The following is a 25,451-nucleotide window of genomic DNA, read 5'->3' on the forward strand; positions in this document are numbered from 1 at the left end:
GAGTCCCTTACCCCAGCACTGAAAGGACTGGCCCTCAAGAGTGCTCAAATCACAGACTTTCACCTCCCCCACCAGGGCTGGGGTCTTGACTTAGGCTGGGCAGATGGTCCTCACTCCTGGGCGGAAGTCACCCCATTTCCCCCACCACATTTTTGTTCCAGCTGTTCCCACTTTGGGATAGCTTCTTTCCTTACTTTCTTCCAGCCAAATCCAAAGACTTCAAGACCTGATTTGCTTTTGCTACTTTCTACTTGGGTTCTTCCCCTGAGGGCAGACAAATATTCTGCAGCATCACAAAATGCACACGGTGCGCCCCAGGCCCAGGGACCAGTTGGCTGGCTCTGCCCTAGGGTGGTAGGGAAGGTTCGAGGCCTTCTAGGGTGGGAGAGCCAAGGCAGACAGATGGGCTACAGAAGTCACCTTGGAGGGGTATGAGAGGTGAGCAGGCAGGGATAAGGGAGAGCTCGAGGCAGGAGATGGGCATTTACATGGCACGGAAGCCCCACTGGGCTCCCCTTGTGTCTGGATCTTCTGCTTGCTGGATGGCATGAGAACACACTGGATCCTTAAACATCTTAGCTCATAGAACTGAAGATTCTTTCTTTTGTTGAATACCTATTTTTATCCCAGTCTAAAGCTCTCTTTTTTTTTGGTGTCTGAGTCTTAACTCAGCCCCAGATCCTCTATAGGCCAACATTTGCATGCTCTAGTGTATGCAGAAGGAATTCAAACCTAGTCCTTCATTTATTTGATATCGTAATTAATACCCTTTATTCAGCATGGCTGTGCACTGAGAGCAGGGGATCAGGTGACGGAGCTGACCCAGTTGCTGGCCTCAGGTGCTGACAGGTCAGCTGGGGGGTCAACACACAGAGATAACACGAGGTCCGAGCTTAGTCATCCAGTTGTGAGAACACGGTTATGGACTGACAGCGAGCACTTGGTAAGTGTGGAGTTATCGGCGTGAAACACATGGAATACCCAAAGTGGGTGCTTTGAGGAGAGTTTAAAGAAAGCAGTGTTTACAAGTATAGTCAGGGTGTAAGGAAACCACAGGGATAGCATATCACCAAAGGACTAGTAGCCCTTTGCTGTCTATCCTGAGCTGGAGGGAGGGGTAAAAGTGGGAGCCATGAGGATGGCATTACTGACCAGAGCTGTGGCCCGAGCTTGAGGGACATACCCAGCCCACAGCAATCATACTGCAAAAGACTGGGGGTAAAAGGGGCCCCACTTCCCTCCCTCTGATTTCTGGCAAGATTTCCCCATTGGCCAAATCCTACCAGAAGCCAAGGGCAAGGGAACCAGTTGATGCAGCCCATAGAGGTCAGCCTCCTGGGACCTAGAGCTTGGAGGAGGAGGTTGGAGTGCATCTGGAGGGGCAGCGGAAGATACTCAGCACGTGGGCCCAGGGACTTTGACTTCACAAAGGAAGTAGAAACTGCTTGTGCTTTCCTTATCATTCAGTTCTAAATATTTCATAATTTCATTGTCATTTCCTCTTTAACCCATGGATGATCTAGAAGTGTGTTTTTTAGTTTCTCAACCTATGGGAGGTTTATATTTCTTGTTGACTTCTAATGGTATTTCATTGTGGTCAGAGATCATGGACTGTAAGATTCTTTGGAATGTGATGTGACTCCCTCTGTGGCTTTGTACATCGTCATTTGCTGTACCTCTGAGCTGGGTTTTATAAGATAAGCAGGAGTTTGCTTGCTGAAGAGTGAAAAGCATGGAATCTTACACTGTGGGAAATTTAGATGATCCATTTTGAAGAAACTTCAGGAGTTCCCAGCTTATCAACAGAGCCCCTGGGTGTCTGCCTCAATACAAGCTGACAGGCTGGCATGTGGGATGGGAGGCAGGTGGAAGGGTTGGGAGAAGCCAGAGATAGCCCAGATCCCACAAACATCCTGTACCCCCTTCCTATGACTCTCAGTCTGGGCTAGAGAGACTGTGTTCTTCCAGGAGGCTCTGTTGGGGCTGAGAAGACCCAGACCTTGGAGAACAAGGTCCAGGCTTTACCATGTATTAGCTGTGTGTCCTTGGGTTACTCCTACCCTCTCTGATGGCATGCTGTAATACCACAGCACTGCCTACCTACACAGGACAGGCACTGTTCCCTGACACTGTGTCCTGAGTATGATAAGTGCTCATATAAGGCCATCTCTGAAGCTTGGCAGGAGTCGTCAAGGACCTAGTTGAAGATGTACCCTCTCCCACTGCACAGCCCAGGCTCCTTGATGGGAGAGCCAAGTGGCAGTGGAGTGGTGTCCAGACCTGGGCTCCTGCCCTGCTCTGTGTCTCTGGGAAAGCCTCTGCCCCTCTCTGGGCCTCACTTTTCCCCATCTGTACCACAAAAGCATCTTCCAGCCATACCATTCCAAGTGCCTTATCAAGACCAGCTTCCTGCTCCTGCCTCTGTGGGCCTGTACCCAGTGACTCCACTGATACAGAGTGACCTCTCCCTGCGAACTCCCTAGCCCCTCCCATGCCAGGAAAGGCCCCCCAATCCCAAACTTCTCCCAGAATGAGCAACAGTAGTCCCAGCTCACCCCACCAGACTACAGGCTTCTCCTGTAGTCTGATGGGGCCCACCTTCTCCTCACTCTCCCAAGAAAAGGTTTCTATTTCAGTTTCTGCCCCTCCCTGCCCAGAAGGTAGGATCTCCTATCCTGGGTCTTCCATCCTGGCACACTGAGGAAAAGCAAAGGACACCCTCATGGCAGTAAGAGGAATTAAGGTTGGACTTCCTTTAGCTTGAAGAAGACAAGTTTCAAGGGAATGTGACAGGGGAAGACAAGGTTGAGAAGTATGTACATCAAAATTCTGTGGGACCTCTCTGAGCCTATTTCCGCTTCTGTAATACAGAAACAACAACAACTGGGACTTCCCTGGGGGTCTAGTGGTTAAGACTCCACGTGTCCACTGCAGGGGGCATGGGTTCGATCCCTGGTCGGGGAACTAAGATCCCACATGCCGAGTGGCATGGCAAAACAAAACAAAACAAAACAAAACAAAGAAACAACAACAACAATAGTAATAATAAGCCTCCCATGGAAGAGCTGTGAGGATCAGATGTGCTAGTCCTCATAAGCAGCAGAAGTCTGCAGCCAGTCTTTCTAGGGGTACTGCCTTCAAGCACCCTGCAGGCTTTTGTGTAGAAGAGGGACTGCACTTATTTCTCTGGTCCTGGAGGGCACGGGGCAGAGACCATGATAACACGAGGAGACACTTGGCACATCAGAGCTCTCCAACCATGCAGCCTGGATGGCTACACTCACTTCTCCGGAGGGAAGTGTGCAAGCGAAAATGGCACAGCCCCCCTGTGACATGGGCTTCAAAGGGTTTCAGTCCCTCTGAAGAGCAGGAGTGCCCTCTTGACCTTGAGAACCTTGCCCATGCTCCAAGGTCCTCCTCCCTCTCAGCTCCCCATCCACCTCTCGAGTTGGAGGCAAGGAGACCTCTAGAGGCTGTGGTGGAAACCTGGGGTGCATAAGGGCCTTAGGACAATTTCACAGCCCCCCGACCTGACCCCCAGCATGGCCCTGCTAGGCACTGCCCCCTCCCCCAGGTGCACGCCCTCCAATCACTTGGGTTTGTTCTCAGCTCAGAAGTGTCCCATGAGTGGAGGTGATAGTCGGGTGGGGGGAGGTTCACCAGTGTCCCAGGCTCAGACTTCCATAGAACCCACCACGAAGCCTGCACAGGACGTTCTGTCCAACCCTAACCGCTCCTCTGCCACAGTGGTGCCTCACATTCAGCCTCTGAAGCTGCCTGCCTGGAGCACCACCCCAGTTCATAGCCCTTCTCCTACAGGCAAGCCTCTTCAGACTGCTCCAGTCCCTATGGCATTTTCTTCCTTCCTCCGCAGTATCCTTTCTCCAAGTGTATTCAGTAACATATGCCTCAGAGTTGCCAGTAGGGATGGAGGTTCCTTACAGAGAACCATCTGATTCTGACTAGGCCTGGAAATCTAACTATCAGTTATATAAAGGACTGGGAATAGAGGAACAAGTGAAATGACACTGGGGATGAAATCAGCAAAATCCAGAATGAGGAAAATTCTTAGGTTAGAGTCTCAATAAATAAATAGCAAGAAAACAAAAGAGATGAGGGGACACCTATTAGTTAAAAGTGACCATATGGAAAATTACTCAGCAATAAAAACAAATCAACTATTGATATTTGTAACAACTTGGATGGTTTCAAGGGCATTATGCTGAGTGAAAAAATTCAACCTTAAAAGGTAATATACTATATGATTTCATTTATATAAATTCTCAAAATAACAAAATGATAGTGATGGAGAGCAGATCAGTGGTTGCCAGAAGGTAGAGTTGCCAAGGTGCATGCAACTATAAAGACATAGCACATAAACCATAATGGAAAAGACTATGAAAAAGAACATATATACATATATATATATATATATGTATATATATATATGTGGATCACTTTGCTGTACAGTAGAAATTAACACAACATTGTAAATCAACTATACTTCAATAAAATAAATTTTAAAAAAGAGATCGCACAGAGGACTTTGTGGGTGACAGTTCTGTATCCTGACAGTTCTGTATCCTGACAGTTCTGTATCCTGACAAACCTATGCATGTGATAAAATTTCATAGACTTATATACAAAAGGAGAAAAATGAAAAATGAGTACATACAAAAACTGGTAAAATCCAAATAAAGTCTGTAGTTTTAATAGTATTGTACTGGGCTTCCCTGGTGGCGCAGTGGTTGAGAATCCACCTGCCAATGCAGGGGACATGGGTTCGAGCCCTGGTCCGAGAGGATCCCACATGCCGCGGAGCAACTGGGCCCGTGAGCCACAACTACTGAGCCTGTGCGTCTAGAGCCTGTGCTCCGCAACAAGAGAGGCCGCGACAGTGAGAGGCCCGCGCACCACGATGAAGAGTGGCCCCCCCTCGCCGCAACTAGAGAAAGCCCTCGCACAGAAACGAAGACCCAACACAGCCAAAAATAAATAAAGAAATAAAGAAAGAAATAAAAAGAGTGCCTCGTGAATAAGGCAAGTCAGAGAAGCCTAAGGAAATTGAGCAGAGGTCACTCACTAGTGAGGCGATAAATTCAAAAAAAAAAATAGTATTGTACTGATGCCAATTTCCTGGTTTTGATAATTCTACTATGGTTATGTAAGGCTATCATTGGAGGAGGCTGGGTAAAGGGTACACAGGAATTCTGTGTCATTTTTGCAACTTTTATGTGAGTCTAAAATTGTTAAAAAATGAATTTTAAAAAACTGACTTAAAAGACTATCCAGTTGCAAGGTATGGATCTTATTTGGATCCTGATTTGAACAAACCAACTGTAAAAAGAAAAGTTATAGGACTAACAGATACACACTACTATATGTAAAATAGATAAACAGCAAGGACCTACTGTATAGCACAGGGAACTATATTCAATATCTTCTAATAACCTCTAATGGAAAAGAAACTGAAAAAAATACATATATATATCTCAATCATTTTGTTGTACATCAGAAACTAGCACAGCATGGTAAATCAACTAGACTTAAATTTTTTTAAAAAACCACCAAAAATTAGGAACACTATTAATAAAATTCATCATTTATAGATCTAGGGTGAAAATCAAATTATCTCCATATGTACTGGAAAAACATTTGACAAAATCAACACTTGATTTTTAAAAGTAACTCTATAAGATAGAAATCAAGGGCATTTTTCCTAATGTGATAAAATATATGTTTTTCAGAGCCAAATGGAGTAGTTATGGTACTAATATTTATTTTTTTAAGAACTGCTAATTGTTAAGCGGTAATTCAAGAATCATTTCTACTAAAGTCACAAACAAGATGAGGATGCCCACGTCTATTATTTAACATTATATTGGAGGTAATAGCCAATGCAATTAGGTAAGAGAAAGACATCAGAAGTGTAAAAATGGAAAAGAAGGAAAATGCTATTATTTGCAGACAGTACGGTTGTCTCCCTAGAAAACACAGGAAGCCAACTAAAAATTTACTATAAACAATAAGAGAACTCAGTAAGGTAGCAGAGTACAAAAATATACATAAATAAATAGCTTTCATATATTCAAACTACAGCTAGCTAGAAAATATAATGGAAAAAGAAAGTCCCACTTACAATGGCAACAAAAAATGATAAAATAACTAATAATAAATCTAACAAGAGATGCAAACCTATATGAAAAAACTTTAACACTGATGGATACAAAATAAGCTGAGCAAATGGAAAGATATGCATTCTCAGATAGAAACACTGTCATTATTAAAGATGTTGGGACTTCCCTTGTGGCGCAGTAAAGAGGCCGCCTGCCAATTCAGGGGGCACTGGTTCGAGCCCTGGTCCAGGAAGATCCCACATGCTGCGAGCAACTCAGCCTGTGCACCACAACTATGGAGCCTGCACTCTAGAGCCCAAGCTCCACAACTACTGAAGTCCACGTGCCTAGAGCCCGTGCTCTGCAACAAGAGAAGCCACCGCAATGAGAAACCCGCGCACTGCAAGGAAGAGTAGCTCCCGCTCGCAACTAGAGAAAGCCCGCTCACAGCAACGAAGACCCAACGCGGCCAAAAAAATTAATTAATTAAAAAAAAAGATGTTGATTTTCCCCTAAATTAATGAATAAATTTAATCTGATTTCAATAAAAATTCCTATCATGTTAAAAAAAGTTATGAGACAATTGGGGAAATTTGAATATGACTGCACTTTTGATAGTATTAAGGAATTATTGTTATTTATTTTAGGAATTTTTAAAAAGTACTTGTCTTTTAGAAATATAAATGGAAGTATATATGGATGAAACAATATGATATCCAGGATTTGGAGGAAAAGTGGGTGGGGATATAAATGAAACCAGATTGTCATGTGTTGAAATTTTTAAATGTTGGATCATAGGGACCTGGTTTCATGCTATTATTGGCTCAATGTTTGAACATTTCAACAATAAAGTGTTTAAAAAAGGAACTACACTAAGGGCAGATTTCTGGGCCTCTTCTCATAAAGATTTTGTTTCAGTGTCTCTGGGGTGAGCCCATGAATCTGCCATTTAGCAAGCTCCCCAGTGGTGTTTATATAGAAGACTAAGGTTTGAGAACTTCTATTATGGACTGAATGCTTGTGTCCCCCCAGTTTCATATGTTGAAACCTAACCCCCACTGTGATGGTATTTGGAGATGAAGCCTTTGGGAGGTGATCAGGCTATGAGGGTAGGGCCCTCAGGAATGGGATTAGTGCCCATATAAAAGAGACTGGGAATCCCCTTCCCCCTTCCACCATGTGAGGACACAGTGAGATGACAGCTGTTTATGAACCAGGAAGGAGGTCCTCACCAGACACTGAATCTGTGGATGCCTTCATCTTGGACTCCCCAGCCTCCAGAACTATGAAAAATACATTTCTGTTGTTTATAAGCCACCACATCTATGGTATTCTGTTACAGCAGCCTGATGGACTAAGATAACCTCTTCCCGTTCCCCATATACTATTGGTACTTGTGGGGTGGGGTAAAAATGGGAGACTTCCAAGAGGGCTAGGGTGATGTCTTCTAATAATAAAAGTGGTAAATTAGTATAGTTTTAACATCTTACAGAGGCAGCATGGTGGGGTGGAAACAGTATATCTATTTCATTCATTTGTTCATTCATTCATTTATTCCATAAGTATTTACTGAGGGCTCATTAGATGGCAGGCACTGTTCTGGGGCCAGGTGCAGATATTGCCCTTGCTTTGTAGGTGATGACAAAGCCTCAGTCTTCTGAGGAACTTCCACTAGGCCCAGGTGTCCCACTTCATAGCTCATAAGACTGAGGCTGCAGAAGATGCTAAGTAAGCAGCAGGTCAGAGAGGGGGTGGTTCTTAAAGGGGAAGGGTCCTTGGCTATCACTCAGTCTAATCTCAACAGAGTACATGAGAAAACTGAGGAGCAGGGAGCAAAAGGGATCAGCCCACAGATAAATACTGATGATGACAGACATTCTCTGAACCGTCTCTACACATGTGCTGGAGATGCATTTTGTCTTTTCTTCCTCTCATCAACCCTGGGAAGGAGGGAGATTTGTCTTTCTGTAGCTGTTAAGTTGTCCTTCCCTCCAGAGGGAGGGATGGAGGGGCATGAAAGAGAGAAAGACAATCCCCTTAAGGGGGAAGAACGCCTTGGACATGTTAGGATGACACCCCAAACTCTGCCCTGCAGTTCTCTTTGGGAGAACCCCTAGGTGCCTTTGTGGCTTCATTTCCTGGAAATGGGAAAACTGTGTCCCCCACATCCAGGAAGCAGCAATTCAGGCAGTGGGCGGGAACTACTTCTTGGTGGAGACCCACACTGCACTCCGTGGAGTCTGGATTCCATGGCAAGTACAGCCTGTGACTTCCTGAAGTTGTTATCCAGCTGGTCATGGGCTGCATTTGGGCCTTTTTCAAGAAGCATCTGTAGGAGCACAGTATTGCCCAAGGCTAAGAGAACTAAGGGCGTGTGCTTTTCTCTTCCAGGAAGTCTTCCTGCCTTATGCCAGCTGCCTGGAACCAACCCTCCTCAGGGGGGAGCCCTTGGCACAGAAAGTTCTTAGTGCTTTGCAGAAATGCTCCTTGCTTAAGCCCATGAGATTATTGTCTTCCCTTTGGATTGTAAACCCTTAAAAGTGGGTTCTTATTTCTTTTACCTTCTCCCCTGGAACACTGTAGCAATAACTAACTGTTGTATGGGATTTTCTGGTTCACAAAGTGTTTTCATCACTCCAGACGTTTTTGAGTCCTGCAACAACCATGGGAGGTGAGTATTGGCAGCAAAAGGTGAAATGACTTGGCCAAGGGGTACAGCCTGAAAGTGGCAGAGCTGGGACTCAAACCCACGCCTCCCAACTCCATTCACGGTCCACCCCCTTGCCCAACATTGCCTGAGCGCTTAGCAGATGTAGTCACATGACCCACCCTGTAGGTTAGGGAAAGGAGAACAAATTTGAAAGGGGGTAGGCACTTTTCTAAGTGTTCTGGGAAAGTAGATGAATGCAGACATGTGTACCTGGATCCGTGTTAATGCAATTAACAGCATTAAGATCATCAACCATCCTCAGTAACCTTGACACCACCTTAGATTTCTTGCTTACTCTTTGATACCCTGGCGAAATCTGCTGGGACAGGTCATACTCCATACAGATAGCACCCAAGAAAGTACGTCACTTAGTGTGAGCCGAGGGTAGAAAAGGAGAAGGAGATAGGGAGGAGACCAAGTACAGAGAGAAGGGGTTCAGGAAGCAGAAGGCTACTGGAGGGTCACTTGGCTTCTAGGGTGGAGGGTCGCCTGCCTCTGGGAATAAGGCACGTGGTAGATCACCTCTGAGATACCCAGAGCTTCCCTGACCGTGAGAGCAATTCCTTCTCCACCGGGACACCCAGAGGACACAGTGCAGGCTGCTGTCTCTGAGAAAAAGTGAGAAGGGCGAGAAAGTTGCAGCCAATCAATCCCAGCTCCAGTGGGGTGTGAGTCTCCCAGCTGAGCTTTGTAGCTGAGTTTCCATCCATTCTCCATCATTGCTGCCTGCCCAGCTCTCCGTACATCATCTGCCTCTGCTCCCTCACCACAGGCGAGAGCAAATGCACATACGATGGACGGAGAGCTTCAGCCTACACAGGCAACACACAATTCTCCATGCAGCTACAGGGGCCAGGCACAATAACCCAGTGCAACAGATAATCCAGCATTGGGCTCCAGGGGTCATGGGCCTGGGGAATTCTCAGCTCTCACAACTGAACGAGGAAGCTATCTGGACTTCAAGGGTCAGAAGGCCTCTGCTTTCCTCTGTCGTCCCTCAAGGTCCTCACCCAAGACATGCTAGGAACAGCTAGTGTCTCCCCAGAAATTGTCCCTAGAAGCAGACAATAATCAAATCCTTATTTTTCAGATATCTTCCACTTGTGTTGCCTGGGACGAAAGTGCAGAGAAAATTTGCAACAAAAGGATGGAAGGAATGTTGCTACCAATACCCTGTGTGATGTAGGGGAAGTCATTTCACCTGGTTTGGGGTCTTTTTCCTCAGCTATAAAATCACTAATTTTTGCAGGGGTTCCCAAACCAGGCTGAGCCTCAGAATTACCTAGAGATTTTTAAAAAAATTGTTTTCCAGACCAAAAGAATCCATATTTCAGTGGTGGGGCCCAAGAATCAACATCTTTGGCAAGTTCTTCAGGTGTTTCTGATGCCCAACCAGGTGGGTAAATTACAGGCTTTGGTCTCTTTAAGCTGTAAACTGTTATGTGCGGTGAGTTGGCAAGGAATTAAGTAAGTAGCGGTCTGTAATCAGGAGTAACTTGGTCTGATAAGCCAAATAATCTGGCAGGCCCTGCACCTTGGCCTGGAACTTCAAGTGCCACCTGGCTCCTGACCCAGATGTCAGCTCCCAGGCTCTGAGTCCTGCATCCACACCTCCCTTTCTTTGTCCAGGTATGGGCACTAGGTCCAGCCAGCTGGTGGTTAAGGAGAGAGAAATAGTGGTCACTCCAACCTGTATGCTCTGGTCTGGGCTTAACCCAGCCTTCCCCTCCTTGCTCCCGCCCGCCAGCTTGTGAATCCAGCCTTGAGATTCCCCAATTCCTAATGTCATGCTCTCTGGCATGATTACTATTGCTCAAGCCTCTTTAAATTCTTGGAAGAGAATTTCTGAAAATGGCAAATACAGTGCAGGAAAAATAGCACAACAGAAACTTGTGTTCTAGAAGTAGAAGATCTATGTTCCAGAAGCAGAAGTTCCCACCTCGTCTATATAGGAGACGTGTGCCTTGAAAAGGTAAAGAACTTAATCTAACAGCTACTACTCTGTACTTGTATTATGTGTGAAGTATAGAGCTAAGTACTCTACATGTATCATTTAATTATTTTCTTAACTTTTGAGATAGGAACATTAACTTTTAAATTTACAGGTGAGAATACAAAGGCTCAGAGAAGACTTCCCTGGTGGCGCAGTGGTTAAGAATCCGCCTGCCAATGCAGGGGACACAGGTTTGAGCCCTGGTCTGGGAAGATCCCACATGCCTCAGAGCAACTAAGCCCGTGCGCCACAACTACTGAGCCTGCACTCTAGAGCCCGTGTGCCACAACTACTGAGCCTGCACTCTAGAGCCCGTGTGCCACAACTACTGAAGCCCATGCGCCTAGAGCCCATGCTCTGCAACAAGAGAAGCCACCGCAATGAGAAGCCCCTGCATTGCAACAAAGAGTAGTCCCTGCTCTCCACAACTAGAGAAAGCCCGCACGCAGCAATGAAGACCAAACACAGCCAATAAATTAATTAATTAATTAATTAATTTTTTAAAAAAAGGCTCAGAGAGATTGAGTAATTTGTCCAAAGGCAGAGCTGAGATTCTAATTTAGTCCTTACTCTTAACATCTACGATGCTGTCTCCCCAGTGTCCTCATTTGTAAGATGGGAGTAATGTTATCCTCATAGTATTGTTGAAAAACATCAAATGGAAGAAACTTAGGTAGTGGAAGCAAATACCTCAGTCTGTTGGAAATCATACACCAAGTGAGACTCAGGAAAACACCTCTGTGCTTCCTCTTCTCCCCTGCGAAATCAGTGTCAAAATATAAGATCTGTCAGCTTCTTCCCACCTGACCAGAGGCAGAGCCAAAATGCGAAAATAAATGTAGACTGAAGAAATAAGAATGCAAGGTGAGGATTCATGCCAAATCATGAGTGTCGGAACAATAACAACAAAAGTGATCTGGGGGGCTTCCCTGGTGGCGCAGTGGTTGAGAGTCTGCCTGCCGGTGCAGGGGACACGGGTTCGTGCCCCGGTCCGGGGAGATCCCACATGCCACGGAGCGGCTGGGCCCGTGAGCCACGGCCGCTGAGCCTGCGCGTCCGGAGCCTGTGCTCCGCAACGGGAGAGGCCACAACAGTGAGAGGCCCGTGTACTGCCAAAAAAAAAAAAAAAAAAAAAAAAAAGTGATCTGGGGATCACAATGGACCAAAAGTCAAACATGACCCAGTAGTGATGCTTCAAACCAAGGCAAGGATTTTTGTGTGTGTGTGTGGGGGGGAGGGGGTGGAGTAAGTGAAACACTTGAGGGGACACCTCTGATTACCTCTGATTACTGCCATGGCAGGTGTAGAAGAGCACCAAGGAAAAGCGAGTATCACATCTGTAGGGAGGGACATGGGTTCCCGGCAACAGGCAAGGTTCAAGTCAAGATGTGATGGGAATGCTGGGCTGAAACCAGTCAGATGAAATGATATAGGGATAAGTGTAGAGACCCAAAAGTCAAGAGTTCCAGGTAGGAAAAGCCATGTTTGACAGCAGATCCTGGGAAGACAGCTGAGGGTGGAAGTGGGGACGAGGTTGAGGGGAGGGCACGGTGGAGAGGTGACTTCAGAGTGGGCCAGGCCAACTTCCAAAGGACTTCCATCCTAAATCCACTCTGGTCACCCCACAGGATTATCTTTGGCTTAACTCCAGGCCCCAACGGTGAAGCAGACTCTGGTGAGTTTGTCCAGAAGCATGGGCTGGGGTTTTGGGTCATATAAGGAAAGACAGAAGGTTGCTCCATTTGCTGAAAAGACTCCAAGGCAACTTGAGAGCTATCTTCACACATCAGCAGGAGATGCTGTGGGGTAGAAAAGCCAACAGACTTTTCTGGGAGGCTCCAGTTATGTGGGGCAGAACAAAGCCCAGTGAGGGGAGGGAGAGATGGTTAGATTTCAGTGCATGGTGGGGACAAACTCGCAATCACTCAGAGCTGTCTCTGCAGGGCCCAGGTCAGCCAGCAGGGTAGAGAGCTTGCAGTCCCTGGAAGTTTTCGAACAGTTGCCCAATGGCTTGGAGATGCTGTAGGCAGGGCTGCTGTGGTGGGTGGGAGGTTAAACTTGACAAGGTTTTCTTCGGTCTTTCTTGGAAACGGTTTCTTCAAATGACAGCTTATGGGAAGCCCAGTACAAAAACAAAAACAAAAACAAAAAACCTTGCTTCTCTCTGGGTGAGCTGGGGATAAGGACGAGGCTACCAGGATCCCCACCTCGAGGAACTGTTGGGATGTTCTTGAAGTACAGTTGAAAACTAGTTACTAGATAGCGTATGAGATCTTTTTAATGCTAAGCCCTGGTAAGCCAAGACAGGAGCTTGAACGTGCCAGGCTGGTAAAAATAATTGTTTTGCTCCCCAAGTTTGTTCGCTGTCTCAGTTCCTTTTGCTTACAAACCCTGGACCAGCTGCCTCCTCTGATGGCTCCTTGGCTTTGTTTTCACATGCAGCCTCTGCAGTAAGAACAAGCGAAATGGCCACTGCCTGGGGCTGGCCTGGGGCATAATCGCGATGGGTTTGCCAAGGCTGGGTCTCATTGTACGAGGGATGTTTGCGGACACAGGTGGTCTGAGCTGAGCAGTCATCCAAGAGGAATTTATTCAACAGTCACTGGTATCTTCTCTCTCTGTGCTGGGCTTCATGCTGGACCCTGGGAATACAATGTCCAGTAAGATATGATCTGTGTCTCTGAGGAGTGTCCAGTCTCTGGGAGAGACAGCCTTGTAAAGGCAGAGCACAAAATGCTGGGGACGCTCAGGGGAGTACACACCAGGTGGGGACAGCGTAGAGGGGGTTAAGTGCCAGGGAAGGCTCTGGGAGAGATGTTTCAGTGGAGCTTTGAAAGACAAGTAAGAATTAACTTGATGAAGGGGGAAAAGCTGGCAAAGTCTATGCTAAGATCAGAGCAGAGGGAAGAACAGCAGAGTGTATTTGGGGAACTGCCGGTCATCCGGACTGGCTGGAGCTAAGGGAGTCAGAGGGGCCTAGCAATAGATGCGCCTGGAGAAGTCACCAGAGACCAGTTCTTAAAGCTCTTGTGAGCTGATCCAAAGGGACTTTGTTCTGAAAGCTCTAGGCAGCTTGGGAGGATTCGTAAGTCGTATGAACTGATTTTTGTTGTGGCTCTTGCAGTTCCTGAGGCCCAGAGGGCTCAGCAGTAGCCCTGTGAATTTGAGGGATAAGCCTGCTCAGTGGGCGTTACCAATGATACCATTAAGTCTGGAGCACGGCCTTCTATTCCTGGCTTGGTTCCTGAAGCAGCGACCTTCAAGTCATCTCTTGCCTTTTCGTGCACCAAGTCCCTCCTTTAGCAGAATAGGGATAAACATGCTGCCACCACCCTGCCACATTAAGAGAATTGCCAAGACCAAAATGTTCCACGTGGTATGAAACAGAGCATAAAAAGGTCCTCCTTTAGGTAGAACATGATGGCTCTTGAAAGAAAGTTTGGATGAATCACAAATGTATAATGAGTGCATTCTGTTCTTAAGTTGTTGGCAGGATAACTGGCACACCTGTTTCTCAGAGCAAGGGCTTGTTCAAGAGACACCCATGACTTCTTAAGGCCTGAGCTGGCTATTGGAACGGGTTTGAGGTGATTGGGAAGCTGCCCTCTTTTCTGAGCTGGAGGTGGGGGAAGGCAGGGGGTGCAAGGAGAGCAGCAGCACATCCCACCAACCAGCAGGTTTCTGCTGATCTCATTGGGTTGTTAGGACTGAGACGATCCAAGTAAAGGGCTCAGCACCATGCCTGGCTCATGGTAAGCCCCCAATAATAGATGTTAGTGGTATTGTTAACGTGTATATATTTTGAGACCAACTCTGAACTCAGAGCGCCTCCTGTCTCTTGGATGGAATATATATTCTTTGAGATTTTAATATCATCTACCCTCTATTCCCTGTTAAGCCATGGGTGCTTCAGGGCAGGTACCATGGTCTAGCAAGACATGCATTCCCCACAGCACCCAGTAGTGTTCTCTAACCCTCCTTGCCCCTCTTCTGAGATGGCACTGGTCAGTTTGCCTTGTATTGTAGTTAGTATTCATGTCAGTGTCTTGCCTCACTGAACTCTGAGCTCATCAACGCTGGACTGAACATTTAAATCTGTGCCCAGAGACAAGCGTGCTTAGCTTGGCCCTGCTTCAAGGCCTCAGCACTTGTTGATCTCCTTACCTGGTACTTTCCCCAGCTCCAGCATCAGCTGTAACCTCTGCAGAGATGGTGCTCCTGACCATTGAGTTATTGCCTTCACTCCACATTCTATCATATTTTAAAATTTTCAGTATTTGAAATAATCTTGTTGGTTTATTCATTTGTCTTCTCCACAAGAATATAAGCTCCATGAGAACAGGGGCCTTAGTTGTCCCTTCATTGCTGTATTCCCCAGTTTCCTATAATTGTGCTTGGCATATAATAGGTGCTCCATAAATATTAATGAATGCTGAATTGATTCTAAATTAAATGGCTGGGGGAGTGGGCCTTTGTACCTCTTCTCCAAGACTGAACAACAGGTCAGTATTGCAGAGATTGCAAACAACAGAGCATGTGGCTCCTGCTTCCCAACTGCTTGGGGAAGAAAGAAACAGCAGTATAAACATCATCAGAACAAGACAAGGCAAACTCTTACCAGGCGCTAGATGTGAGGCACAGAATCAAAGGCAAGAGACACAGGTGGTGGCTGGAACACAGCTTGAGTGCAGGGACCATCGTACTCACTCCACTATGTCAGCACCTAACTCAGAGGTTGTAGAGGAAGTGCTCTGTGAGCGACTATTGAATTGCACTGAGCAGACAGCCCACCAAAGAAGTGCAGGAGGTTAGCTGAGATACAGAGAATCTGTGTTTAACTTGCTATCTTCCTACTCAGTTAAGTTTTCGACCTGTGTGTGTCAAGAGAGCCTCTTAATTTCAAACTATTTAAATATAAGCATATACAGAACAAGATAATGTTTTGGCTAAAATCCATGTCATTTATTTATTTAACAAAAACCTGAGTATCTTCTCTGTTCCAGACCATGTCCTTGGTGCTGAGAATGGAGATAAACCCTGGCCCTCAAGGAGCTCACATCTGGGGGAAAGATACGTACATGAGTAAATATAATGTAGCGTATGCCGAGGGGACCCTACAGGAGGCAAAGAGCAGAGGGACCGGATTCTACGGTTCACGTCCACAGGAACGAGAGACCTGGCTAACGGGTATTTTTTGTGAAGAACAGATAAGGTAGTGGTCCTCAGAGTGTGGCTGGCTAATTATCTACATCAGAATCATCTGGAGCACATATTAAAATGCAGATTCCCAGCACTTCAGCAGGTTGGGCTTTGGGACCTGGGAGTCTGCATTCTAAAGTGCTCTAGGTAATTCCACTGCAAATTAAAGTTTGAGAACCCGTTTGCTTATAAAACTGGAATGAAGAATGATCTGCACATCTGAAATGCTCATTTGTGTTGGCCTTTGGTGAGAGGCAGGGCAAGAAGGGAGGAAGAGGGGAGATGACATTTATTAAGCTCTATATAGTCTCTATATAAGTTAATTTAATTCTCACAATAATTCTGTGAGGTAGATATTATTACTCTCATTTTACAGATAAAGAAACAGAATTAGAGAGCTTAAATAATTTGTTCAACATTTGGAGCTAATGAATCCCAACACTGAACCTAGATTCACTTAACTGTAAAGTCTGTCCACTTTCTGTAACACCATGTTGTACCAGGGGACTGAGTAATGTAACAATTTTCTTTTAGTTCTTTGCCAGATCTTGCTAGGTAAATATAAAGAACAGCCAGATGGTACTCTGATCATGTCCGAAGTAACTGGCCATGGATACATACTTCTCTGGCGAGTGGGGGACTCAGGGCAAAGCTGGGAGGAACAATAAAATGAGCAGCCAGTTCTGGCTTCTTTCCCCATCATTTTCTCACCTTCTGGTGGAGGTGTTATGAAAGGTACTATGGCTAAAGCCTGGGTCCATCTGGAGGGAAAAGGAAACATATCCATGAAAGTAACTCCACCTGATAGCAGAGATTCCTGGGACTCCAAACATCCAGACTCAAGTTTCTCAAAAAAGTTAACTGTCAGGAACAGAGGCCTGAACTTGCATTAGGAAACAGCTCAACCTTAAGAGAAACTGTGAAAGACCAGCAACTTTTCCAGGTTAAACAAACACTATCTCTTTCTACACACAGACTCAGAAGTACAGCAAAATAACCACAGCTCAGAAAATAATGGGAAGTCCAACCCCCCATTTTATAAGCCCAACTTATAAAAAGTCTCCTGTAATAGAGAAAACACACACACAAACTGCAAATCCTGGTTAAATTCCCACTCACTATATTGTGTCATTCGCCAGACCATAGGCAGGAGCAGCGAAGTGGAGCATGTTAGATGAAGAAAAGGAAAGGTGTTATAATAGAGGCAGCTGACAACAATACTGGGGGCGGGACACGCTCCGGGGCCTCGAGTTCAGAAGGCAGGTGTGTAACCGCCACCGGCTTCTACCGCTGAGCTTGGAGCCACAACAGTGGCACTACTAACCAAACCTGAGTTTCCTGGGCTGGAGAGCTTCTTTCTTATTTCTGGCATTTCAAGCAACTGCTGAGTCCAAAGATGAGTTTTGATGAAATCAGTCCACAGTACTGACGCTATGGATAGAACACAGCTTAGATTTCACTATTTAGTGTAACAAAGATTATAAGCCAGACTTTATTTTATTGCTACATTTTCCCCACACCCATTATGGGTACATTTGCTTCCACCTACCTTTTCTATAATACTGGCATGGTTTAGAGTTGTTAAAAAAAAAAAAAAAAAGCCAGTCTGGATTCATCCTCTCTTTACAAAAGTGTTGATTTATTTATACTGCACTTGATTCAGCCCCTCCAAATACACAGCTCCCAACAGGCAGAGTTAGAGAAGCAGGCACCACAAACCATAGTTTAAAAATATGCAGGCAGCAGGCACTGTACCCGTTTAACTATAACTGAAAGCTGCTGATACTTCAAACCAGCTACACTAAAGCCATCTCTGGGGGCATCTAGACGGAGTCTTAATCCTGATGGCAATATCTGGTTGTTCTAGAGTCTAACAGGATACCTGGGTTATGCCTTTGGCCAGCCAAGTGGGAAGAGTACGTAGAGCCCACATCTAACTACAGCAGGTCTTCAAGCTTATTATCCTGTCACAGTTTATAAAGATGAGGAACTAATCATTTGGGAGCTGTGCAGTCAAAATGTCCAGAAAACAAATATACTATTACAGTGTGTAAAATCAAGTCAACCATCTTGTGGATCCTTGGCTGTCTCTGGTCATGACCTCAAACACTTAAAAAGGAAACCTCAAGTATGCTGGGAGATAATGATCAGAACGCTTGGGTACCTTGGTTCCTGACTATCAAGTAACAGGGCTCACCGCCATGTTACTTCTTGCAATAAGCATACAGGGCAACTCCTTAGAGACTGCTCATTATCGATGCTAAGCTCCTGAGAGGTCAGGGGGTGGGCAGGCTCAGGACTATCCAGGGCTGAGCAAACTCTGTAAACCAGCCTTACAGCTCTAAGTCTTATCCTGGTTCTGAGAACATTTCAGTTCTGCTCCAAGTCCGCTTTGTTCCAATTCAGCGATGACAGACATATATTTGAACTCGTTTGGTCTGAAGTTAAAGGTCTCCACTAACCCGTAGGTCTCTTTTCGATCAGTGGCATAGAAGAGCTGAACTTGGTTGGCAATGCACCGTGCCTCAGCAACATTCTGAAAGGTAAAAAGAACAGTCAGGTCCCTTCCAGCACAGGGCCAGGAAGCTCTGTGTCTAAGTCCTATGGCAGTTGGGGGCCCTCATCCAGGAGTCACTGCTTGCAGAAAGCTTCCCTGACATCCCAAGTCTTGGTGAGGTGCCCCTTTTCTGTGTATTCAAATTACCCTACACGTCCCTCTAACATAGTATGCATCATACTGTATTGTATCTGTCCTTTTTTTCCTCTTTTCTTTTTTGTCTGTCTTCCTTTGTGTGAATTTCTCAAAGTATGTGCTTCTTTTACATCCTGTACCCAGTGAAATCTGGTGAATGTTTGCTAATAAATTAATGCATATGTTAAAAATTTCCCTCTTCATTCAGTTCTTTAGTAACTGTTTAGTTTATCTCAAGGGGGAAAAAAATAGCAATAGTTACCCAGCTCCAAGAACCAGTTTGTGAGTTACTACTAAGTTCTTGACTAACCAGACATACTTTGAAATAAAACCTGTTCCTCATACCACCTCAGTCAAAAAAGTAGTGCCAAAGCCAGCTGTAGTTTTACAATTCGTCCATAAAGTCTATGACACAATGTTTTTTTCTTTTTTCTTTTTGACTGTGCTGCGTGGCTTGTGGGATCTTAGTTCCCTGACCAGGGACTGAACCCAGGCCCTCGGCAGTGGAAGTGCAGAGTTCTAACAACTGGACTGCCAGGGGATTCTCTATGACACTCTTTCTTCCCTGTGATGGAGCCTCGTTTCTCTTTCCTTGAGTGTTGGCTATACGTAGTGACTTGCTTCTAACGAATGGACTAAAGTGGAATGATGAAAAATGACTTCTGCTATTCAGTCACAGAAGACATTGCAGGTTCTGTCTTGCTATCTCTCTTGAATCACTTGCTTTGGGGAAAGTCAGTTGCCATATCATGAGGACATTCAAGTAGCCTACGGAGAAGCCAGTGTGGCAAGGAAATGAGGCCTCCTGCCAACAGCCATGCAAGTGGGGTCAGAGGTGGGTCGTCAAGCCCAATCAGCCTTCAAATGACTGTCGTCCTTGCCAACATCTTGACAGCAACTTCATGAGAGACTCTGAGCCAGAGCCACCCAGACATGCTGCTCCTGAACTCCTGACACACAGAAACTGTGAGGCGATAGATATTTGTTGTTTTAAGCCACTAAGTTTTGGAGTAGTAATTTGTTATGCAGTCATTTCTAACTAATCCACCCGCAAAGCCCCAGGGAAAAGAAGGGGCCACCTTCTCTAAAGCTCAGTAGCAGGGAAATGGTGACCAGACCACTCTGTGTAACAGAAGTGGGATCAGGACACAGGCTACACTCTTGAAACCTTACAAGAGAGTTACTTCAAAAACTCTTACTTTTGTTTCCTATACATTCTCTGGTGCCAGCTGATCAGAGGCACTTATTCATGATTACAATGTTCACACAGGCAAAACCCAACCCCAAGCGATAATGGAAAATTCCTACTAAAACTGTCAGAAGTGTGCTATGCGTAGCTACAGTGATGAAAAGAGGTTTATAAATACCACAGCCTGCTTCACCTCCATTCCCTCCTATGGGCCTTGCAGGTCATTTCTCATAAGCAGGCACTGATCTCTGAGACTGGATCTTCAATCAAAAGCCATTTTCCAAAATGCTGGCTATTTCAAATTAATAGAATTTTAGAGCTGGAAGGGGCCTTAGAGATCACCCAGTCCTCATTTAATGGACCAGGAAACCAAAGCAGATGAGGGTCAGGGATAGACCCAAGGTCATATGGCTAACAAGTGGCAGACCAAGGACCAGACCTCTGGACTCCCAGGCTGGTACTCCCTCCACTTCACCCTGATAGTATTTCTGGTGGGGCAAATAATTAAGACTGATCAAGGTCGATAACTCTACTTCATCATTTTTATCTTTCTTATATTCAAACATGCCTCAAGAACAAACCATCTCTAAAGCAAGTGCATAATCTGAGGCAGATACCACCACTCTCTGAGGCCCTAAACTGTAGGGCCTGTGAGTCAACTTTTATTTGAGGCTTAGGATGGTGGAGGTAAGGGTGATTTCAGTTGTGTACATTCTAGAACAGTGCTGCTCAAACTGCAGAGTCCTAGGTGGAGGTGCCTCTGGTCCCTTCACCTCTCTTTCAGCTGTTATATCCTGGGGTTTTACATAATAAGATTCTGTGTGGATAAAGGGCTCTGACCACTAGTTTGAAGACCATTAGAATGGTGGGTAGAGAGTTAAGATATGGAGATATGTGCAAATGTCTCTCATGGAGGATTATGGAAAGCTCTCCTGCACCCCAACCCCTGCCCACTTATTCACCCCCTGCCTTTTATTCTCTCAACATGAAACAGTAGTCTCTTCCCTTTCCAAGACCCAAGAAGATAAACATATTAATTCCCTATGTTGCTCAACAAGGAGGTTTATTAACAAACCTGATTCCTCCCTCTTTTCAATCTTAATAGCTACAATCAAATTACCAAGTCTTGCCCATTTTATTCCCTATATATTTCTGGAGACATTCTCTCTCCTCCATCCCTACTACCACTGCTCTAGTTTAGGTCTTTACTACTTCTTGCCCAGACTATTGCAACTGCATTTTAAATGATCACACTGACCAGGCTAGAACTAAAAAATATTTAGGAAGCAAATACTTAAGGTTAATGGTCTTAAAATCCAACTCTTTATGGGTCAACCCCCATTCAAAACCCTTTAATGATCTTTTTGTGCCCACAGGATAAAGCTGATCCTTTAAACACAACCCACCAAACCTCCTTTTTTAATATACCAGTGACAGCAAACTGCTTGTAATACCCCAAGTCATTTTATGCCTCCTAGCATTTATGTTTTCTATTTCTACCACCTGGAACATTCCCCTCCCCCTCCCCACTTTACCCTGCTAAACTCCTGCTAATCTTTGAGGTTCAGCTCAGGTGTCATCTCTAGGAAGGCTTCTTCCTCCTTCTGGGCCAGGAACGCTCCCCCTGCCCCCTCCCCCAATGCTGTGCATGTCTCTCTCCTAGCACTTACTACATTCCAATGAAATCATCTGTTAACACACATGTGGACACAAATAAGGCTTTCTAATACTATACTAAATTTTCATCATTAAAGTTAATCAGTTCAGAAGAAACCTCTAGTTTCCAGGTATTTCTATTCATTTGCTTTACTGTATTTGGAAACACTATGCCTAAACTGCAAACTCATGCATGAGTGTGCAGGGGATCATATATTTATATTACATTTCTAGGTTTCCCATCTCTGAATCGTGTATCTCTACACTAAATTCTAACATGTCTAATTCTGTACTACATTAGAAACTCACAGTCAAGTTGACTTATACAAGGCAAAGGTGTGTTGTCTGGTATGATGTTAAATATAAGGCTAGGAAGCAAATTTTAATAATTATGGGTCTGAGACTACTAGGGTGAGGGGGTATAAATGCTAAAACAGAAAGCGTCTCCTCTGACCTCTAGAGTCCACTTCTAATACAGTTAGATATTATGCTTTGCTGAAGATCAGAAAATGCAGTATAATCTCTATGTCACTCACTCCTGTGGTCAAATTTTAAACTTTATCATTATTGATAACTATATCCCCTCCAAATCTCAATTTGAAACATCCGTACTTTGTCTACTATTTCCTATATTTAACACTCACTCCCAAATTAAAAAATCCTTTAACTCAAGTAGGACTCGCAGTTCTGTCTCTAACCTTTCTCATGTTTCCACTTCCCTCTTTATCCAACTTGCACTCCATTGTCAATAATTACAATCATTCCTTTGCATTCACTTTTAAATTCCTGGTCCCTATCTTGCTTCATTACATCACTTGGCTAAACCATAACCCTAGTTAAATCCAACTCTCGGTCCTCCCTCTCTGTGCTTGTACCCGCACACCCATTCTCTCTTCCATTTTCCTAGATCACACGTCAACAAACACTTTCTGGAAAGGGAGACACTGTTAATATTTTAGGCTCTACGGCCCTACAGTCTCTGTTGCAGCTACTCAACTCTGTTGTAGAGGTAAAGCAGCCATAGATAACATGTAAATGATAAACATGGCTGTGTTCCAATAAAATTTTATCTACAGACACTGAAATTTGAATTTCATATACTTTTCACAGGCCATGAAATATTATTCTTTTTTAGTTGTTTGTTTCCTCAACTACTTAAAGATGTAGAACACATTCTCAACTCATGGGCCTGTCCTAGACAACAATTTCACACTTTCTCTTTTCCACCCAAAAGTCCAACACCTATTCTTCCATCCTCACTCTCAGCTGACGATCTTTCTTTTCACTAAGCAATCTGAAGAGAACTTCTTACAAGCTACCACCACCTCTATTCATTTAACTGTATTTGTGTCATTATATCCTGGCTTCTCTCCTGTTGTTACGTTTCTGGCAAAGATCAACCCCTCATTCCCAAGACTCACCCCACTCAAAAACACCACTTCAACAACTCTCCAGCCTCCTTCTTGTCCATTATCAATATTTCCCTCTCTACTGGATCTTTCCATCAGCCTATACATATAATGTTATTTCTCTCATTTAAAACAAAACCAAAAAAACACTCTCATCCCCACTTCTTCCCCTATTCTCTCCTTCCCTTCTCAAAAACATCCCTTGAAAGATGTGTTTATGCTTACTCTTTCTCTTCCCATTCTTTCTTAAATGTACTCCAATCATGCTTCTGTCCTACCACTCCTTTGAAACTGCCCTTATAAAGGTCCCCAATGACTTCCATGTTGTGAAATCTAGTAAATTCTCAGTCCTCATCTCATTTGCCCTACCAGCAAGTGAGATTTGGCTAGTTGAGCACCCTTGTTCCTTGAAACATTTTATCTTAGCTTCCAGGGGCTTCTACCATCTTAGTTTTCCTCCTGTCTCACTGACTCTTCCTTTTTAATCTTCTTTGCTGATGCTTCCTCATCACTCCAGGGCTCAGTTCTTAGACCTCTTCTCTTTTCTACCTTAATTAACTTCCTTGGTGATTTCATTCAGTCTCATGGCTTTAAATAACAACCTGTATGCTGACTACTCTCATTTTTCTCTCTCTAGCTTGGACCTCTCCCCTGAACTCCAAGCTCATGTATCTAACTGCCTACTACTTGGATATCTAACAGGCGTCTCAGATTTAACGTGTTGAAAACTGAGCTCCTGATCTTCCTCCCAAACCTCTTCCGCCTGCAGTCTTGTCTGTCTCAGTTAATGGCAACTCCATTCTTCTGGGTAGGATTTTGGGTGACTTCCAGTTGAGTGTGATGGGTAGAAGGAAGAATGGGAGAAATGGGACTGAACAGTTACAGGAATAACAGACAAGGAAGGAGAGTCTCAATTATGTCCTAGACTTGGGACTTACTGCTACTATGAGATACTAGCTGAGTAGCATAACTTTTCCCTTTCTTGTATGCAGCTGATTAAGAGACAGAGGAAAAATAAGTAGGTGTTGTAAAAAAGAACCTCAGGAGGAAGAGGCACTAACGTGCCCACTGTCTTGAGGACATCCTGAACTTAAACCCTGCCAGATAAATGAGACTGAAATGAGCAAGGACTAGACGAACAGGCTGAACAGTAATCATAAAACTGCTCCTGGCCCTGGATATGTAAAGAACAAACACAACAGACACCATTACCTACGGGCATATGGTCAATGCTCTATCCCAGCAAATGGGAAAAGGAGGAAGGAAATTCACTATGTATGATGAATGCTGTACATGTGAACAGTGTGGAGGAAGATAAAAGATTAAGAACTATTCTAGACTTTGAACTCTTCCCTACATTTAAGAAGCCAATTTACTTGTCCATAGTCTCTTGCCTGAAACCCCTAGAGTCAGATGTGTCTTGGAGGCAGAATTACTGGATTTTAGAAAGGTAACAAGTGCAGATACCATATAACTGTATCTGAATACCTTCAGGGTCACCAGGTAAATCCAAAAAGGTAAAAGTTGATTCTTACCAGAAACGTGGAATCCATTTCTGCTGTCATCAGCACTATGCCCTTTTCTTCCTTAAGTTCAGGGTAGTGATACAAAATCAGCTGGCTGGCTGCAGCTTCCCCTCGGGTCTGTAAGGAGGAACACTTAATCAAGGCTCAGTAAGGTGCCACCACAACAAAACTGCGACTTCACAGCAACAGAGAGTCTGGAGGGAATTCTGGCTCTTAACAGCCCCTTGGGTGGCTGGTGAGTCGGAGGACTAGCACGTGGCGGTGGCCAGGTCTGCCAAGGCACATCGAAACTGACAGCTTGCACAGTGTTATTTGTGTCTTCAATTGAAAAAGGTTTGGCTTTTCTCCCGGAAAATGTTTACAGTAGGCAGTGAATCCTTCATCACGGCCATATATTTAAAAACAAAACGGCACAAGCAGCTACCAGATCAAGTCCTAAATAAAGCAATATGCCTGTGTAATTGCCGCCTTTATGGACTAGTGCATTTCACAGTTGAAATCTACTCCCCTTGGCTGGCTCTGAGGACTAAGCTCTTTTAAGCTGTAGCAAACAGCTGGAGAGTTTGCACATGGGCCAGATTTGTAATGTGCAGTTTTAAAATATAATCTGGGTGGGAGGAAGGGGGGAAAGAAGAATGGGAACATCATAATTTCATGAAGAAGGGACAGGGCAGTGGTGACTAGACCTCACTCCAGACTAGGAAGAGAGGCTGGGTTCAAAGCCTAAGCCCTCATATAGTATAGAAGGAAACAACTATACATTCAAAAGATCTCTGGGTTTCATCTTTAAAATTTCAGCAGAAGTCCTTTTAATTATCAATACCTAATTATTGCTAGGGTACTCTTAATAATAGTTCAGCCTCAGTTCTCTCGAACGTACTTCAAATACACATCATTTTGGTCATAATTATGTTTCTGGATCTTTTTCCTATACTTGTATATGAGCTTCACGAAGGCAGTC

General features: G+C 44.7%; 1 protein-coding gene across 5 annotated transcripts in view; it reads right to left on the bottom strand.

Moving 5' to 3' along the window:
* Positions 1–4,250: 4,250 nt before the first annotated feature.
* Positions 4,251–25,451, bottom strand: part of ATPAF1 (ATP synthase mitochondrial F1 complex assembly factor 1) — a 39,442-nt gene continuing 18,241 nt past the window's right edge. For 2 of the 5 annotated variants that reach the window (XM_067726034.1, XM_067726033.1), the window contains 3 exons: positions 24,500–24,607; positions 18,481–18,554; positions 4,251–10,478 (listed from right to left, as the gene is read on the bottom strand). In XM_067726034.1, the coding sequence (XP_067582135.1) occupies positions 10,265–10,478; positions 18,481–18,554; positions 24,500–24,607 (396 nt within the window). In that variant the 3' untranslated portion in view covers positions 4,251–10,264. Of the gene's footprint in view, positions 10,479–13,403; positions 13,462–15,759; positions 17,450–17,596; positions 18,555–24,499; positions 24,608–25,451 lie in introns of those variants that run through there. The other 3 variants (XM_067726036.1, XM_067726037.1, XM_067726035.1) reach the window with 3 other exon arrangements.

Source organism: Pseudorca crassidens, chromosome 2, assembly GCF_039906515.1.
Source record: "Pseudorca crassidens isolate mPseCra1 chromosome 2, mPseCra1.hap1, whole genome shotgun sequence".
Lineage (NCBI taxonomy): Eukaryota > Metazoa > Chordata > Mammalia > Artiodactyla > Delphinidae > Pseudorca > Pseudorca crassidens.